Source organism: Malaya genurostris, chromosome 2, assembly GCF_030247185.1.
Source record: "Malaya genurostris strain Urasoe2022 chromosome 2, Malgen_1.1, whole genome shotgun sequence".
Taxonomy (NCBI): domain Eukaryota; kingdom Metazoa; phylum Arthropoda; class Insecta; order Diptera; family Culicidae; genus Malaya; species Malaya genurostris.
In genome coordinates, this window is record NC_080571.1 from 138,829,417 (window position 1) to 138,848,484 (window position 19,068).

Genomic DNA, 19,068 nt, shown 5'->3' on the forward strand with positions numbered 1-19,068 from the left:
ATCATACAATGTGAAAAAGAAAATTTAGCTCAGTGTACGTAAACCGTGCCGTAACGAAATCGGTATTTTCCCCAACTCTGTTGATAAGGAGTGTTAAAAGTGCATTTCCCAAAGATACAAAATTGACAATGTTCCATGATTTTGGAAAAGTCTCATTGACACGCGTTATTCTTACTTACAAATACCTGTAGGATTGCTGTTGTTACTAATTTCCACACTCCTCAGCCAGAGATGGCATTTCACCAGAGTTATACACGCTGGAGTCAGATTCTTGTCCACACCGAGGATGCAAAAAACGAAGCACCGCACAAAGAGGAAAGCGCACTTCTTCTCAGTGTCGAATAGACAGCATTTGAGTGTGTGCTTGTGATTAAAGCAGCTGGCGCGAGTGAAACACATTCTCTTCGCATGAATCGCTCACACGCGCTCTCGTCTAAATACACCCAAGTGACCACTGGCGCGTGATGGTGAGCGAACAATTCTGTGAACTTGAATTAATAGAGAGTAGATCTGGCCTTGCTATGAAAAATTTGCAAGGAAAACCGAAAATTTTACGATAAATTGTTTTATTTTGCTGATTTTGCGTGTCCACGCTTCTTCTACGCAAACCATACAGCAGAGTGCTCACCGGCGTGTACACCTCTGTGAAAGTATCTGCATCCACCTCAGAGAATTTATTAGCTAATACTTTAGCACTTTGGTGCGATTCAGTGAAAGAGGTAAAAGGAAATAAACAAACGCACTCATGATACGTGCACACTTTATACAACAGTGGTGTATAAATGTGAAAGAGAAGAGCTCTCGTTGAAGTTGTCAGTGCGAGGGGAGAAATTTTGCTTGCTCTTCGTCACACAGAGGAGATAGACATCTCTGCCCTCAGCGGAGAATCAACGATTTCAGACGTAGATCATGTCATGTCTTATCTTGATCATATGTTTGTTGAAGTGACAATTTGCGACAAAGGGAGGGTGTAGAGTTAAAAATTGTCAAAAAATGCGTGACGTCTTTCATCGACAGCCCCTTCAGGTATCTTTGAACATCTTTTAGAGTTTCTTAAAACCAATTTTTTTATGACTGGCGCATTCAGGTAGCGTTTTCTGAACCGAAGTTATGAGCAAAACTAACAGGTTAATTTTAAACTGCTATATCTTACATTGAGGCAAACGCAGCAATTCCCAAGAGAGAATCGCAAGTTGACAATTTTCGCAGAAAATCGAATGATTCTCAAAATAGGTTGCAATATTTCAAAACCCTTGTGTGGAGCATACATAGACATTTTCATACACACAACTTATACAAAGGTTATATGCACACAGCGGCAATAGTAAATTGATTCTATCGCAATTATCAACTGCCTGTATGGAATCGGACCGCGAAACGAGAATAAGCGACCGTTTGTTGCTTCAGAGAGGGGATCCAGCAGCGTGCTAACCTTTGATTCTCAGAAATGTCATCGAGAGAAATGCAGAATGCAGAATGATGTCGCTTTTGTAAAATCACTAAGGCCTCTCGTTAGTTAGAGGTTTTATCAACCGTGCAACCTGCAGATCGTTCAGCATCCTTTCGGGGATGAAGGACGATTTATTTCTTTATGTTTTGTGCTGTTTTCCCACCTCACCCAATTCCCAATACCCTTCCATGTTCCTTTTATCTTTCCCACCCCATCAGGAAGTTGATGAGGAGGGAAGGCACAAATCTCCAAATAACTAGGGGAACATGCTACTTGAGCCAATTAGTTCTGATAACATAGGTGTAGGGTTTCATTCAGTAAAAAGCATTCAAACGAAATTCGAAAAACAACGAGACGAAGACAACTGTAAGCTGCAAATAGATTGGTTGGTTGGTGCTAATCGCAAAGGCTGCTGCAAAACCAATATTCGGGGCGATTCCAGTTTCATAAGTATCAGAAATAGTGGAACTCACTTCACTGAGAAAGATGACCTAACCGATTTGAGAACTGTTTCATTTTGTAGGTTACACTAGTTCATGCACTAGCTTTCATGTTTTTCAAAAGTCAAACAAAACTGTTTGAAGAATACATTTTTTATATGAGAATAAGAGAGTTATGAGAAAGACATCATTACACCACTAGGTGGATAAAAAAGATTTTACTTAATTTCGTGTGATTTTTTGTGCTAAATTCGGAATTCTAGTTTTTCTGAATTGTTTACTAATAGAAAATTCAAATAATTTTCGAATTCTATGCATTCCGAAATAATTCTAAGTTTGTGAAATACAAATTTTAATATTCTATCGATTATAATTGATGTCGTTTATAATAGCGGAAAATTTAAGATATATGTTTTTGTTCTTAATTGCTTGTAAAACAAAAATCAAGCAAAAATTTTTTTAATTGTAGTTGGTTTCTTTTGCCATGGGTTAGTATGTGGAATTCGTATAATTTTACGTTCTATTTCTCATTGTACAAAGCTATTGAAACAATTTAAAATTTTTGTGTTGTCACAAATTTTATTTTATTAATAAAAACAAATTCTACATCTCCTTGAAACAGATGAAATCAACACGGATTCCAACATTTTTACTTTGATTTGCAGAAACGTATGAACGCAATATATATCAGAAATTTTGAAATTTCTGATCTTCTACCTATTTTTTGAAATTTTACGGAAAACCTAAAACAAAAAAAAACTTTATTTTAGTAGTTATCAATTGCATTTGGGTTGTGCATAAAAATTGTTTAGATCTTGTGTCCAATACAAAAACATAATTATTTTTGTAGTTTAGGTTTTTTTACCAAAATTTTTAAGATTTTCAGTGAAATCCAAGTTTTATTATTTTTGTAAATTTTGTTCATAATAAATTTCCAACTAAAATAATAAAAAAATATATGTCATAAAGTTTCAAAGTTTTGGTTTGTGTTTTTTGGCAAAATTTTCCCAATAATAGAAATTATCTGTATTTGTACCAAATTTCTTGAGATTCTTCGAACGGATATATAATTTTGGTCATCAATACATTGTTTCTGGTAATGATTCCAATATTTTGAATCAAAGAAATGTACATGTCATCAATTTTTAAGTTATATACAAACATGTGATAAAAAATGAAAAATTCACATATATATTTATAAATTCATCGATTTTTTAATGTTTTCTTTTGATTGTGCGAGAATGGTAGTTGAGCGAAAATTGTAGCTGGTATCACTAGCAATCGAGTGATGTTTTCACTATAATTTTGAGTAGACAACCTCATTTTTCGTTTTAAGGTGCATTTTATTTCTGGAAGTAGTACCTCTCCAATGACGAACAAATTTTGAAGATCGGTTGGCTAAAAACAAAGTTATGACTCGGTAAAGTTGAAGTATTCAATATTTTCTATACGACATTTATGCCAAAGGAAAGAAAATGGAAAAGCAGATATGGCATATTGAGCGCGTGAAAAAACCCTGGAACGGGAAAATTCAAATTTTCATTGGTTTTTCTTTACCAACCATCTCCTACAAAGTTTTGGAATCAATCTACGAACTTCACAAAATTCGAGGGTGTAATATTTATTGAGATTCGTTGAAAAACAGCTGAGCTATGACAGCTCAAAGTAACCGTTCGAACTTTTTTTGAGGCTTGGTATTTGGAGTGTTAATATCACAAAAGGCGGCTTCTGCGTCATTGTTACATTGGATCACTTTGGGCTTAGTGTGGAGAAGATTTGATAAGGCATCTGTTGCACCGCTGAAGTTAGATATAAAACTATGGTTATAGTTTGCCATTCCCAGGAACCTTCTGAGTTTGGTGATCGTATTTGGACTCTCATACTCAACGGTTGGTCGATTTTTTTTCTGGATTTGCTAGCAAAACGTCGGAGCTCAGAAGGTAACCTAGGAAGGGGATTTCTGATACTCCAAACTGTGATTTCTCCAGGTTAATGCTGAGGTTTGCTTGTCTTAACCGCATCGCAACATCTTTCAGAAGCTGCATATGTTACTCGAACGACTCAGTAACAACCACGATATCGTCGCGATACACGAAAACAAAGGGCTCTAATGCTCCATGACCAAGGACCATGTCCATTAATCTGGCTAACGTCGCCTGGCTGTTGATCAATCCGAATAGCATTCTGGTGTACTGGAAAAGTCCGTTTCCTTGCACACAGAACGCAGTATATTTTCGTGAGCTTTCTTCGAAAGGCACTTTCAAGAAAGCTTCTGTCCTAGTATCCTACCGGGATGGGGCAACAGATACGCATCGCGTTCCGTTCGATCGTTAATTTTTCGAGCGCCTAGAAAGATTTGAACTTTGTGAGGTTTTATTACGGGTACACAGCTTAAACACCAGGTGGAATTACTTCTTTCAAGAATTCCTTTCTCTAGCAAACGTTGAAGTTCGGTTGCCAGCAAGCTTTGGGTTTTTGGTAACATCACGTACGGAAACTGACGAACTGGAGGCTTATCTCTCCACTCGTCTTTCAGGACAAAACGATGCTGAGCATACGTGGTTAATGTTAGCTCTCCTTCATTGGCTGCCATGAACTTATTTTTTGACTTCCTCAATAATTCGCCTTTCCTCTTCGGTTAGTGTTGAATTTTCATGAGGTTGGTCAATAAGACATCCGTTTTCGATCTCATTAAATGGCATAGTTGGTTGGATTTTAAATTTTTTACAAAAGTCCATACCGCAAATGCATGGAATGCTGAGATTAGCAACAACCAAAACAGAATCAATTCTAGTGCATCCCTGAAACATAAAGGGTAATTAAAGTTGACCTTTTATCTGTAGTTGGTCACCGCTGGCTGAACGTAAAATAATTCTTTTTACGGGACGGTGCTTTTTTTGATTTTAAGCTCAGAGAAAAACTTTTCACTCACGAGTGTGTGATTACTTTCACTATCGAGAATTGCACGCGTCGCTACTCCGTAGATTTTTACAGATGCATAGGGACGGTTATCATTTAAATACGGATAAACTATCTGACAAATTCCAACCGACGGTTTGAAAATTTCCGAAGTTGCCTGCTCCCAGAATGGAGGAGGACTTGTGCGATCAAATTTTGTTTCTTTTACGCGACTGGGTTTTGCGAACGGCGATTTTCGTTCGCTCGTGTTCCGTTTTTTAGACAAAATGAACAGAAATTAGTGGGAAAACCGTTCAAGCCGCAATTAACGCAAAGAATTCCACGTGGTTGGTCACATATATCTACGTGGTGGCCCTGTCGACAGCAATTAAAACACATGTTCGTCGGAAGAAGTTTATGTCTGTTAATCAATTCATCTAGAATGAGTTGAGGACGAGAAGAACTAGAAATCGGTACAGCAAGTGACTGTTTTTGGACGTTGGAATGTCGAGCTGTGGGATTCGAATTTAGAAATTTTTGATTATTTTGTGGCAAGCATTGTAAAGTTCGATTTGATGAGTAAAATCAAAACTCATCAAATCGAATTTTGGTTGTGCTGTTGCTCTATTGCTGCGGTGTTTCCATCGGACACTTGCGACTGAGATTGTAGCGGATTGTTTTTGTCTTTCTTTTTTTCTGTCTTTTTGCATTTCTCACATAGAAAGGTTATGCAATCACTGTGAAAACCGACTTTTGAACCGAGGCGAGTGTCATATACCATTCGACTCAGTTCGTCGAGTAAGCAAAATGTCTGTGTGTATGTGTGTGTGTATGTGCGTATGTGTAGATGTAACGTTTTTTTGCACTAACTTTTCTTGGAGATGGCTGAACCGATTTTCACAAACTTAGATTCAAATGAAAGGTCTTGTGGTCCCATACAAAATTCCTGAATATTATTTGGATCCGACTTTCGGTTCCGGATTTATGGGGTAAAATGTGCAAAATATTGTGAAAAAAGTGCACTAACTTTTCTCGGAGATGGCTGAACCGATTTTCACAAACTTAGATTCAAATGAAACGTCTTGTATTCAAACTTTTCTCATAGAAGGCGCGACCGAATTTCACAAAGTTAAGTTTAAATGAAAGGTCCTGTGGTCCCATACGTAATTCCTGACTTTCATTCGGATCTGACTTCCGGATCCGAAAATATATCATAAAGAGTGGTAAAAATGTTATACCATCACTGAAAAGGGCGAAAAACCGCAAAAAAGTTTATAAATCGGCCTCAAATCTTCTCCAATTGATAGCTTTTATCAGCAGACGGTCAAACAAACCGATTTCGGTTATGCTTTTAAGAATCGAAGAAAATTATTTTGAAGAATACCACAGTATTATATATGATAGTATGATTGATATGAGGAAGGCATCATTACACCACTAGGTGGATTAATACAGGTTTGTGAACTTCAACGACGTTCACGAATTTCTCGTGCCCAAAAACTTTATTATAAGCAGAGAAATTTAATGCGTCCAACTTTTGTTCCACGGACACGAGTGTCAGAAAATCTATAATTGTTATGAATGCTAATTGACGTTTATAGTCAACGCGCATATTTTACTATCATATCTTACTTTTTTCATAATCGGGAATCTGTTCGCTCATGGTACGAAACAGTTTCTCCATCTCAAAATAAAATACATGGAAAGATTCATGTTTCTGCTGGCGTCGCTAATAGATTTTCATCTTGATAAGCCCGTCCAAGTAAGGATGCATGTATGTACGTCTAAGTTCGAAAATCAGGTGTTGTCAGTTTAGGAGCCTGTTGGTGGATGTTTGAGTCCTACCCCTAAACAAGTGCACCGCTAACACGAACAATTCTTTTTCTGAAACTTGTTCGGCAAGACTCAAAGTATGAGCTATTTCAAAGAATTTGATAAGTTTCAGTCCCTGTTCCTCTCCACTGTATTTAGCAATGTTCCATTTTGAAACAGGTAAGGTGTGGCGATGATGATAGGGGACTGTATATTGATTTGGTGGGGCTGGTACAATAATGGAGTTGGGAACCGAGCCCGAATTCGGTAGTTTTATTTGGTACTGTTGATTTGTGCTTCGTTCTGGAAGCGGTTCCGGATCAGAGTTTCTGTTTGATGGTTGTGGAACAGCCGGGTGAGTCGGGTTCAAAACAGGCTGTTGGTTTGGATTGTTCATGCAATTTTGAGGGTTTCTGTGATTGGTTATTTGTGATGGAACATATGAATATAGAGGAGAGAAATTACGTGAGTTTGAATATGAAAAATGGTGATAAGGTGAGTACAATAATTGAGGTAAGTCTAGATCTTGAACCGTTTGTGTACAAACAATTTTCAAATTTGATTTCCTTTTGATTTCGGATTCCAAATCAGCGATTCTAGCTTGCAAAGAGTGAATCCACTTTAACTCTTCTACGTTTAGGACAGACTTACTGGGTATTTGTAGTTGTCCTTGATTTTAATCATCTTCTTCATTTGTCTCATCTAAAACATCCAAATAGTCAGATGGCAATACTTCCTGCCCTGGTTCTTCGTTGTCCTGAATCATATCCTCTTGTCGATCTTCCACGACATCTACGAATTCAGGCCCATTAGGTTTGGATTGTAACAGTTTGACAATTTCCACCAGTTCTACAAGTGTGTTCTGTAGATTGCTGTATAAATTTGGTGTTCCTCGCCAGTCAGACAGCAACACAGATATGCGTACTAGTATGCAAAAGCTTTGCTATGCATTGATATTTTGATACATCATCCGCCTGAGCGTCTAGCGTACGCCTATTACTGTTCGCGTGTGTTCCACCTGACCAATCTTCTCTGTCTTTAATGCGTCTCTTACCCACTTTTGCTTTCTTGAGAGGCCAAGATCCTCGGGCAAAACAACTGAGCGTGATATCAATTCATGATCGAGTTCATCATCCTGCATATAGTCTACTCTTAAATCGTAATACCACTTATTGATCATTTCACTCGCTTCGTCAAAAGCAATAGGACAATTTTGAATTATCTTATCTGGAAAAATATATGTGACGAATGAAGTTCAACAAAATTTAATTTATATCTATTATACGAGTTTGGGAGATATATTTGTTTCAACACTGGGCAACTTTTCTTTTTTTTAGACAATAATTAATTTGTGATTCTGTTCAAACAGTTGTGAATAGCAGCTGCATACAGTTTTTTTTCATCATTCGCGAGAACCTGCAAATCCACTCCGACAATTTTTCCAGTGAAATACTTTTGGGTCATATATCATTCCGATGACTTCGCGAATATTGAAGTAAATGCTGAATTAGTGAAATTTCCCCGGGAAACCAATCGAAAAGGGGGTTCGCGTTTGGTCTAGAAAACAAAGCACTTTTTCTGTATTTTGCGTTGGGCGCCAATTGTTACTTTTTCTCTGTTTTCCTTCGGAGTGGTGATGCTACACTATAACCACCTGCTTTAGGGTCATTTCACGAGTCTCCGGGAGAAAATTCGACATAGGTGAACTTTTATTTTACCTTCAGACTTACCGATAGTTATTGGACAATTATTGTCAACGTTTCTGTATGGTAAAGCGGCCCAATTAACCTCAAGGACAACGATTTGTTTTTCAATACAAATAACAGCTTGATTTAGACACACCTACATTTTATTCATTATTCTTAAGCTACAGTATACTTGCGCAAAACCATATTTCACTTTCAATATTATGCTGATTGGTGCACTGATACAAAAAATTCTTTATATTTTTGACTTGAACCGGTCACATGCGAAACCTTGACATTATTGGATTATTCAATTGAATGATATTGAAGCCAAATAATACAAATAAATAAATAGACAAAAAAATAAATTTGTAAACAAATCAAATAAATAGGTGAATAAATTATTATGTGAATTAATAAATGAACGTATAAATAAATATAAGAATAAATATGCAAGAAACTAAATAAATCTGATTTAATAAATACAAATGGGCACCAATCGTGGCTATTACACATAAAAAAACTTCAAACATGTAAACATGGAAGAATGGGTTTTTATTTCATGTTTAGACATTTACTGACAATATTTATTAGGAAACAACTATATAACAAAATTCGTATAGTCCGTATTAAGCTGGCCCAATAACCAGCGGACAAAAACATTGAAGGTCACAGCTTCACAAGAGAAATCAAATTCTCGCGTAGTCATTCGGGTGCACCGATGTACATTTTATAATTAGCATCACAGAGAACGATTCACCGTGAGTAGACCAATCGACTGATTAGAGTGATTCGACTCAACGCGTGAGTAGAGAATTCGACTCAACGCGACTCATCAGCACCACCGAATAGCTTTTGAACTAAACACATTTCGAAACGAACTCACAGCGGACCAACAGGGTGCAGAAAGGTTTTTTTCGTGTTGAAGTGGCTCCGAGGTGCGACGCCACGAGATACCATCGGTAGTCAAAAATAGTAAAGTCCATGTGACTATAAATGAAACCGCTGGATATAGGGTGATTGTAACCTTCCCAATCAACCAAAGAAAGAATAATATATGTGTTAGTAGGGAGGGAAAAGGATATGTGTTAGTAGGGAGGGAAAGAGATCCGAATATGTTTTGTAAAAAATATGATCTCAACAAAAGCTGATTTTCGATTCATTAGAGAAATATAATAAGGCATTATAAGTAAGAAAAATATCACATATCTCTAAGCAACTATCTCTTTTTATCCTATTCGCATTGCTGTTAACAACGCGAGATGAAACACGACTACTGAAAAAACAAAATAAAATAAACACTCGCGAATAGGTTTGTTGCAGACCAATTTAAAATTTTCAGCTTGAATAACACGATTGACTTGTACATTTTTACACATTCCTTAGAAATCTGATAACACCGTCAATGATATGCAAACGGCCCTTCGATCAGTTAATAACGTTGAATTTTGGGGCGTAAATTTTCAGTTTCTGCTGCTTGAGAGTTTTTTGTATTGAGAATCAACACTTAAAAAAATAGCACTCTTACTACTAAACACACACTTGTCACACCTGCACTATCACTCAAAGTAACTGTTTCGACGAAAGTTTTACTATACGTATCAAACAACACATTGAAATTAGATATGTTGGCTCACTGAAATCACTAGTTGAAAAGTCGTGCAGCTGGATACAAGAAGTTAGTTGGCACAGCAGCGATAAATTATTTATTTTTGACAAAGTATCTAACATACAGTTGCACGATTGTTGAAATTTATGTAGAATGAAATTACTCCAGGATAAAAATCTGTTTATTTTAATATTTTGTAAATATCACCCTCCCTGCTGAGCTCCAGGCTACACACGTCAAATATTTTGAAATTCTTACAATATCGTTTATTTTCATTTGATTTATTTTGTTATTTTTAACTTACCGTGGACTCTATTTCTTCCAGTTTACTATAACTAGCACAATCTTCACAAACTTTCTGGTCACATTCGACACATGTTTTTCTATATTCATCAGGATTGAAAGCTTTCAAGCAAATTCTGCATGACCCTGTACGACCCATTGGTTTTGAAAATTCAATTTTGTTGACTAACGCTTGACTGATGGTGGTTTCAACTGCTGATTCAGTATCAGGGACTAGCGAAGAACGTGGTGACATTTTATTCACTGAAATGAGTGTCATAAAGATAATTTTTCATTATAAAAAGTACATTATATTGGTTTATGTTTATTATTTAAATACTAAATTATGTACATGAAAACCGGAGTAATAAAGTTCGTTAAATATAAGATTCACCCATATTGCCCGTAACCGCATTCAGATTCAGAAATAAGTTCTATGTAATCACTGTGAATACTAAACTTGTAACCGAAGGCAGAGTATCATTAATCTTCGAATCAGCTTGTTATTATAAATTTATTTATTTATTTTTTTATTAATTTATTTATTCAGGAGCAAGGAAGAAGCCCGTTGAAGCTGAGATTTTTGTTATTTTCTACCAGGCATAAAACCATCTCATCTTTTGTATTGAATTGTATTGTATTGTATTGTAACAGATTACATTTGCCCAAATGATACATAACCAAATCTTAAATTACCCTTATTTAAGCTACAAACCCAACTAACAATTATTCATATCGACTAATTATCTTAACAAAACTAGCGGTAAAAGATTCGGAGAAAACGATTTTTAATGGACGAGATCAATTAATATCAAACTCATTAGAGTATATATTAAATACGCGACACATACTCGAAAACGGTTCATTAAATCCATAGTTGATTCTAGCACGAGGTATTCTGAGAAAGGGACTAAACCGCAAATTACGCTGATGAATGTCAAAACTTAGCTGTTGTAGGAGATCTGCACAATCAATTCGAGAATTAATTAAGTCCGCGATGAGCTTTAGTGTATCTCGGCGGGCACATCGCAAATCGAGGTGCATGATCCTACATCGATTCTCGTAGCTTGGAAGATTCAATGAATCTATCCAGGGCAGGCGACGCAAAGCAAAACGAATGAGCTTGCGCTGAATAGTTTCAATGCACAGCTTATCAGTTTGGTAATATGGTGCCCAAACAACAACAGCATACTCCAGTGCAGAGCAAACTAGAGCGCAATATTACGATTTCAGGCAGTATATGTTATTGAAGTTTGTTGTAATGCGAAAGATGAAACCTAGCATCTTGAATGCTTTAGAGAGGGTATATTCTAAGTGATCTTTAAAACTAAGTTTTGATTCGAATAACACTCCTAGATCCTTGATGTCTCCCGTCTTTTAGTACCGCTTGCGAAATAGTGTAATCATATGTTATCGTGGTTCGTTTACGAGAGAAGGAGATATTTATACGAAACCTATGACTTATATTTTATGACTTGAGCTGCGATTTTACATTGATCTCAAATTTTACAATTTGTTTTGTGATTGTTGTTCCCAAGGCTGAAAATGGTGTCCATTACAGGGGCGTCTAAAACAAGCTTTTTGAAGTGGGACTAAGACAATGGTTGTTTGTTGATATTTTTCGGTGAGAATTAAAACACGTTCTTAACGTTTTTGTCGTGAATACGACTTACTTTACTGTGAAGCCTTTTTAAAATTCCCTCTATACAATGTGCAGAACTTTATCGCGCATATCTCTTGATGAACTTAACCCAACAACATATTTTTTTCGACAAACTATCGGAAATATAATCAGGAATTTGTGATTTATGAATGCTTCTTAATGTTAACATTGAATGCAAAATCATCACCCCTATGGTGATTTTTCAAGATCGAAAATTTTCAAATTTTAACCGCTGGGCAGCATCCCTTACCCATGTTCGATTTAGCTCGAATTTTGCATGAGGACTTTCTTCGAGATGCTTGAACTTTTGAGCAATAACGCTTTACGAAATTAGAGGTGATCCCAAAATATTGGCACCCTTATATATATTAGAGCGGTAAAAAACAACGTGTTTTGTCGGTTACGCCATTTATACCATCATATCTCCGGAACCAAAAGTCACATCCATTTGATCTATGAACTTGATCAATTGCTCGACAGTAGCTTTAAAATGAGCATAAGTTTGTCACAGTCGGTTCAGCTATCTCTGAGAAAATTGAGCGCGTAAAAATACAACGCGTTTTGTCGGTTACGTCACTTATACAATTATATCTCCGGAACCGAAACTCACAGCCATTTGATCTTCGAACTTGATCAAGAGCCCGACAGTACCTTTCAAACGAGCATAGGTTTGTTAAAATCGGTTCAGCCATCTCTGAGAAAAATGTTACGTCACTTATACAATCATATCTCCGGAACCAAACGTCACAGCCATTTGATCTTCGAACTTGATCAATGGCGTGACAGTAGCTTTTAAACGAGCAAAGGGCTGGTAAAATCGGTTCAGCCATCTCTGAGAAAATTAAGAGCGTATAAATATCTTTGAAAAGTGCACACACACACATACAGACAGATATTTTCCGATCTTGTCGAACTGAGTCGAATGGTATATAACACTATGGGTCTCCGAGGCTCCGTTCATAAGTCAGTTTTTCCAGCAATTCTAATACCTTTCTATAGAGAAAGGCAAAAACGCCGACGCCCTATCGCGAATAGAAAGCAATTCTGAAGACCTTAAGAACATGCTTATCTCACCAATCCAAACCAGAGCCCAAACACGAAATGAAAAACAGAACCAAAATAACGAAAATAAGAACATTAAGACTAATCACCTTAAAGTTCAATGTTTCAATGGACAATATTGACTCTTTTAACTTACAAAAAGTAAGATTCAAACACACACATGACCACCTTAATATAATTATAAAAATGAAAACTTGAAATGAACTATCGCTCTAGAGTAACTATTTCATGAAAATAGAAATAATTTATATCAGCGAGTTCCTGGAAACTATCAACAAAATGTCCAAACCAATCAAGATAAATAAACTCACAATTAACACAATGGATTCAATATTGAACCTTATCTCCCGGAAGAAATTTAAAAACCCTTCTTAATCCACCTAGTAGTGTGATAATGCCTTTCTCTTCTTTCATAACATTCTCATGAAAATATATTTCATACTTTTATTAAATTATTTCGGGTACTAATTTTGACACCAATTGATTCAGATTGATTCGAGTAGTTCACAAAAGCATGCTTCAGTGTTTATGTCACACAGTCAGCATCATTTTTCCTAACTAGTGCTTGACATTTGGGTTGCCTATTTGTAATCAGTGATGCTAATCTAAAAAAAACCCTTCTTAATCCACCTAGTGGTGTGATAATGCCTTTCTCTTCTTTCATAACAGTCTCATGAAAATATGTTTCATACATTTATTAAATAATTTTAGACGCCAATTGATTCAGATTGATTCGAGTAGTTCACAAAAGCATGCTTCAGTGTTTATGTCACACAGTCAGCATCATTTTTCCAAACTAGTGCTTGACATTTGCGTTGCCTATTTGTATGAGAACAGTGAAAAGCCTTCTTAGTCCACTTAGTGATGTTTTCATATATCTTGAAAAATCACCATAGGGGGGAGTACATGAAATTTTCGAAATCGAAAAAAAAATTTTGATGCCAAAAGGCTTAGAATTGCATGAAACGAGGAGATTTAGTGTCATCCCTAAAAAATTTTTTTTTGAAAAAATCGACTTTTTGGGACTTAGAAAAAATATGAAAATTTTTCTAAGTCCCAGAAAGTTGATTTTAAAAAAAAATTTTTTTTTGAGATGACACTAAATTTCGATGTTTTATGCAATTTTAAGAGTTTTGGCATCAAACAAAATTTTCGATTTTGGAAATTTCATGTACTCCCTCCTATGGTGCTTTTTCAAGATCGAAAATTGCCAAACCTTTACCACCGGGCAGCATGTCCGATTTAGGTCAAATTTTGCATGAAGGCTTTTTTCGAGGTGCTTAAACTTTTGAGCACTAGAACTTTACGAAAATAGAGTTGATCCCAAAATTTTGGCACCCTTATATATATAAGAGCGGTAAAAATCAGCGTGTTTTGTCGGTTACGTCACTTATACCATCATATATCTGGAACCAAAAGTCACAACCATTTGATCTTCGAACTTGATCAACGGCCCGACAGTAGCTTTCAAACGAGCCCAAGTTTGTTAAAATCGGATCAGCCATCTCTGAGAAAATTGAGCGCGTTCAAATACAACGCTTTTTGTCGGTTACGTCACTTATACAATCATATCTCCGGAACCAAAAGTCACAGCCATTTGATCTTCGAACTTGATCAATGGCCCGACAGTAGCTTTCAAACGAGCCCGAGTTTGTTCAAATCGGTTCAGCCATCTCTGAGAAAATTGAGCGCGTTCAAATAGCACGATTTTTGTCGGTTACGTCACTTATACGATCATATCTCCGGAACCAAAACTCACAACCATTTGATCTTCGAACTTGATCAACGGCCCGACAGTAGCTTTCAAACGAGCCCAAGTTTGTTAAAATCGGATCAGCCATCTCTGAGAAAATTGAGCGCGTTCAAATACAACGCTTTTTGTCGGTTACGTCACTTATACAATCATATCTCCGGAACCAAAAGTCACAGCCATTTTATCTTCGAACTTGATCAATGTCCCGATAGTAGCTTTCAAACGAGCCCAAGTTTGTTAAAATCGGTTGAGCCATCTCTGAGAAAATTGAGCGCGTTCAAATACAACACTTTTTGTCGGTTACGTCACTTATACAATCATATCTCCGGAACCAAAAGTCACAGCCATTTTATCTTCGAACTTGATCAATGCCCCGATAGTAGCTTTCAAACGAGCCCAAGTTTGTTAAAATCGGTTGAGCCATCTCTGAGAAAATTGAGCGCGTTCAAATATCTTCGAAAAGTGCACACACATACACACACACACACATACACACACACACACACACAGACATTTTCCGATCTCGTCGAGCTGAGTCGAATGGTATATAACACTATGGGTCTCCGAGGCTCCGTTCGAAAGTCGGTTTTTCCAGCAATTCTAATACCTTTCTATAGAGAAAGGCAAAAAGCCTTCTTAGTCCACTTAATGGAATTTTCATATATCTTGAAAAATCACCATGGGGGGGAGTACATGAAATTTTCGAAATCGAAAAAATATTTTTGATGCCAAAAGGCTTAGAATTGCATGAAACGTCGAGATTTAGTGTCATCTCGAAAAAAAATTTTTTGAAAAAGTCGACTTTTTGGAACTTAAAAAATATATGAAAATTTTTCTAAGTCCCAGAAAGTTGATTTTTTCAAAAAAATTTTTTTTTTTGAGATGACACTAAATTTCGATGTTTTATGCAGTTTTAAGAGTTTCGGCATCAAAAAAAATTTCGATTTTGGAAATTTCATGTACTCCCCCCTATGGTGCTTTTTCAAGGTCGAAAATTGTCAAACCTTTACCACCGGGCAGCACCCCTTACGCATGTCCGATTTAGGTCAAATTTTGCATGAAGGCTTTTTTCGAGGTGCTTAAACTTTTGAGCACTAGAACTTAACGAAAATAGAGGTGATCCCAAAATTTTGGCACCCATATATATATAAGAGCGGTAAAAATCAATGTGTTTTGTCGGTTACGTAACTTATACCATTATATATCTGGAACCAAAAGTCACAACCATTTGATCTTCGAACTTGATCAATGGCCCGACAGTAGCTTTCAAACGAGCCCAAGTTTGTTAAAATCGGTTCAGTTATCTCTGAGAAAATTGAGCGCGTTCAAATACAACGCTTTTTGTCGGTTACGTCACTTATACAATCATATCTCCGAAACCAAAAGTCACAGCCATTTGATCTTCGAACTTGATCAATGGCCTGACAGTAGCTTTCAAACGAGCCCAAGTTTGTTAAAATCGGTTCAGCCATCTCTGAGATAATTGAGCGCGTTCAAATATCTTCTAAAAGTGCACACACACACATACACACAGACTTTTTCCGATCTCGTCGAACTGAGTCGAATGGTATATAACACTATGGGTCTCCGAGGCTCCGTTCGAAAGTCGGTTTTTCCAGCAATTCTAATACCTTTCTATAGAGAAAGGCAAAAAGCCTTCTTAGTCCACTTAGTGGAATTATCATATATCTTGAAAAATCACCATAGGGGGGAGTACATGAAATTTTCGAAATCGAAAAAAAATTTTTGATGCCAAAAGGCTTAGAATTGCATGAAACGTCGAGACTTAGTGTCATCTCGAAAAAAAATTTTTTTGAAAAAGTCGACTTTTTGGGACTTAGAAGAAATATGAAAATTTTTCTAAGTCCCAGAAAGTTTCGATTTTGGATTTTGGAAATTTCATGTACTCCCCCTATGGTGCTTTTTCAAGATCCAAAAATGTTCAAACCTTTACCACCGGGCAGCACTCCTTACGCATGTCCGATTTAGGTTAAATTTTGCATGAAGGCTTTTTTCGAGGTGCTTAAACTTTTGAGCACTAGAACTTAACGAAAATAGAGGTGATCCCAAAATTTTGGCACCCATATATATAAGAGCGGTAAAAATCATCGTGTTTTGTCGGTTACGTCACTTATGCCATCATATATCTGGAACCAAAAGTCACAACCATTTGATCTTCGAACTTGATCAATGGCCCGATAGTAGCTTTCAAACGAGCCCAAGTTTGTTAAAATCGGATCAACCATCTCTGAGAAAATTGAGCGCGTTCAAATACAACGCTTTTTGTCGGTTACGTCACTTATACAATCATATCTCCGGAACCAAAAGTCACAGCCATTTGATCTTCGAACTTGATCAATGGTCCGACAGTAGCTTTCAAACGAGCCCAAGTTTGTTAAAATTGGTTCAGCCATCTCTGAGAAAATTGAGCGCGTTCAAATACAACGCGTATTGTCGGTTACGTCATTTATACAATCATATCTCTGGAACCTAAAGTCACAGCCATTTGATCTTCGAACTTGATCAATGGCCCGACAGTAGCTTTCAAACGAGTCCAAGTTTGTTAAAATCGGTTCAGCCATTTCTGAGAAAATTGAGCGCGTTCAAATATCTTCTAAAAGTGCACACACACACATACACACAGACTCGTCGAACTGAGTCGAATGGTATATAACACTATGGGTCTCCGAGGCTCCGTTCGAAAGTCGGTTTTTCCAGCAATTCTAATACCTTTCTATAGAGAAAGGCAAAAAGCATGGAATGAAATTTAACTGCCTGGGCACTATCAACAAAATGGCCAAAATAATCAAGATAAATAAACTCACAATTAACACAATGGATTCAATATTGAACCTTATCTCCCGGAAGCAATTTAAAAAATCATGGAATGAAATTTAACTAAATATTTTCTAAATTATGCTTTATAATGTCAAAATCGTTTTGCCGAATGCCATTTCGCCGAAAGTCGTTTCGCCGAAAGGGTCATTTCGCCGAAAGGGTCATTTTGCCGAAAGGGTAATTTCGCCGTAAGGGTCTTATCTCTTGCATGTTATGTTTCCTGTATAACTGATGTGGCGCAGCCACATAACCGAAGCCAGCTGAGTCGGCCGCCGACCCGCCGTCGGAAGCGGCGGCCTCTTGCATACAAACCTGTAACCGCCTCGTTTCCTTGGTCTACCCACTTAGAAAATAACGTTCAACGGTGGTTCTTTGGTCCAATACGTTGGATCATTGGTCCAATGAAAGTCCAATCAATCGTTCAACGGGAGACAACACGGGACCTTCGTTTGCCGATTTTGAAGCAGACCGTTGAACCGAATGCCATTTTTTCGTTCAACAAACCCGGCAGACAGAGGTCCATTGTTGAGCCATTTTTAACATGAGGAGTTGGAATCCTGTTGGACTAGTTTTACTGCAGAATTTCTGAAGTTTTTTCCACTTATTTGTTTAAACTAACAATACATACCTGCACAATACTTCTACTTCACGTAGAATAACAACAAATTTTCTTTCTATGTAAAGGTAACACTTAATTTTTACACTATTTTTGCAAGACAAAAAACAACAACAAACCGTTCCAGCAAATTGAACGAATATTTCGTGCATTATGTCGTTCAACAACCGCTCAAAAACCAACAAAATAGAACGGCCTGCTGAGAGGGTACTCAAAGCTAGGTTTCTTTGCTTTAGTTAGGTCCGAATGAGCGGTAACGAGGTTAGACAGCACATGAACCAAAAAGATGTGGCGTAGCCGCATTAGATATATTTTCATTATCACTTATTAAACGGAAAATACCACCTATGTTATGCAATTGCTTTGATGCTTACTAGCTAATAGTCAACACGTTTTCTTGGGAACTACTTTCTGAGGTTCATGAATCAATCTTTATTCAAGAGTACAACAATCAATCATTATTCAAGAAGTACAATGGTAGGTCAACAAAACGGGCGTTAACGCTATCATCTTTCGTTTGTCTTTAATTTAAATCAATTCTAATTACGATTTCAAGACGATTTCAGGATTCGGCGAAATGACCCTTTCGGCGAAATGGCTTTAGGCGAAATGTCATTCGGAGAAGTGACCCATTCGGCGAAATTTCATTCGGCGAAATAACCCTTTCGGCGAAATGACTTTCGGCGAAATGACCCTGATCCCATTAACACGATATGAGGTAGTGGTCTTTCACTTTCACCTTCCGGTATACCATCTTCGAAATACTGTATTTGCACAAAAAACGGCTGCAGCTCGTCAGTGTTTCCTTTCGAACTCAGGGATACACTGTTTTGTTTCCTGCATCGGAAATTTATTCTCTTTATTATCTTTGTTACTTCCACTTTCAATGCTACTGTTTCCTTGCTTCTGTCGTAATTCCTTACTCCCGCCTCCTGACTGAGTTCTACACTGAAAGAATTT

The 19,068-nt window shown here is 37.0% G+C and overlaps 1 protein-coding gene across 15 annotated transcripts in view; it reads right to left on the reverse strand.

The window, feature by feature from the left end:
• LOC131430107 (regulating synaptic membrane exocytosis protein 2) overlaps window positions 1–19,068 on the reverse strand; it is a 1,567,561-nt gene that overhangs the window by 1,309,568 nt on the left and 238,925 nt on the right. For 14 of the 15 annotated variants that reach the window (XR_009229486.1, XR_009229487.1, XR_009229488.1 and 11 more), the window contains one exon: window positions 10,199–10,440. The exons of the other annotated variant lie outside the window; for it this stretch is intronic. Coding sequence is in view for 11 of the 14 variants with exons in the window: in XM_058594797.1 (XP_058450780.1) it covers window positions 10,199–10,440 (242 nt within the window). In the remaining 3 variants the exon portion in view is untranslated. The remainder of the gene's footprint in view (window positions 1–10,198; window positions 10,441–19,068) is intronic. 15 annotated transcript variants of the gene reach the window in all.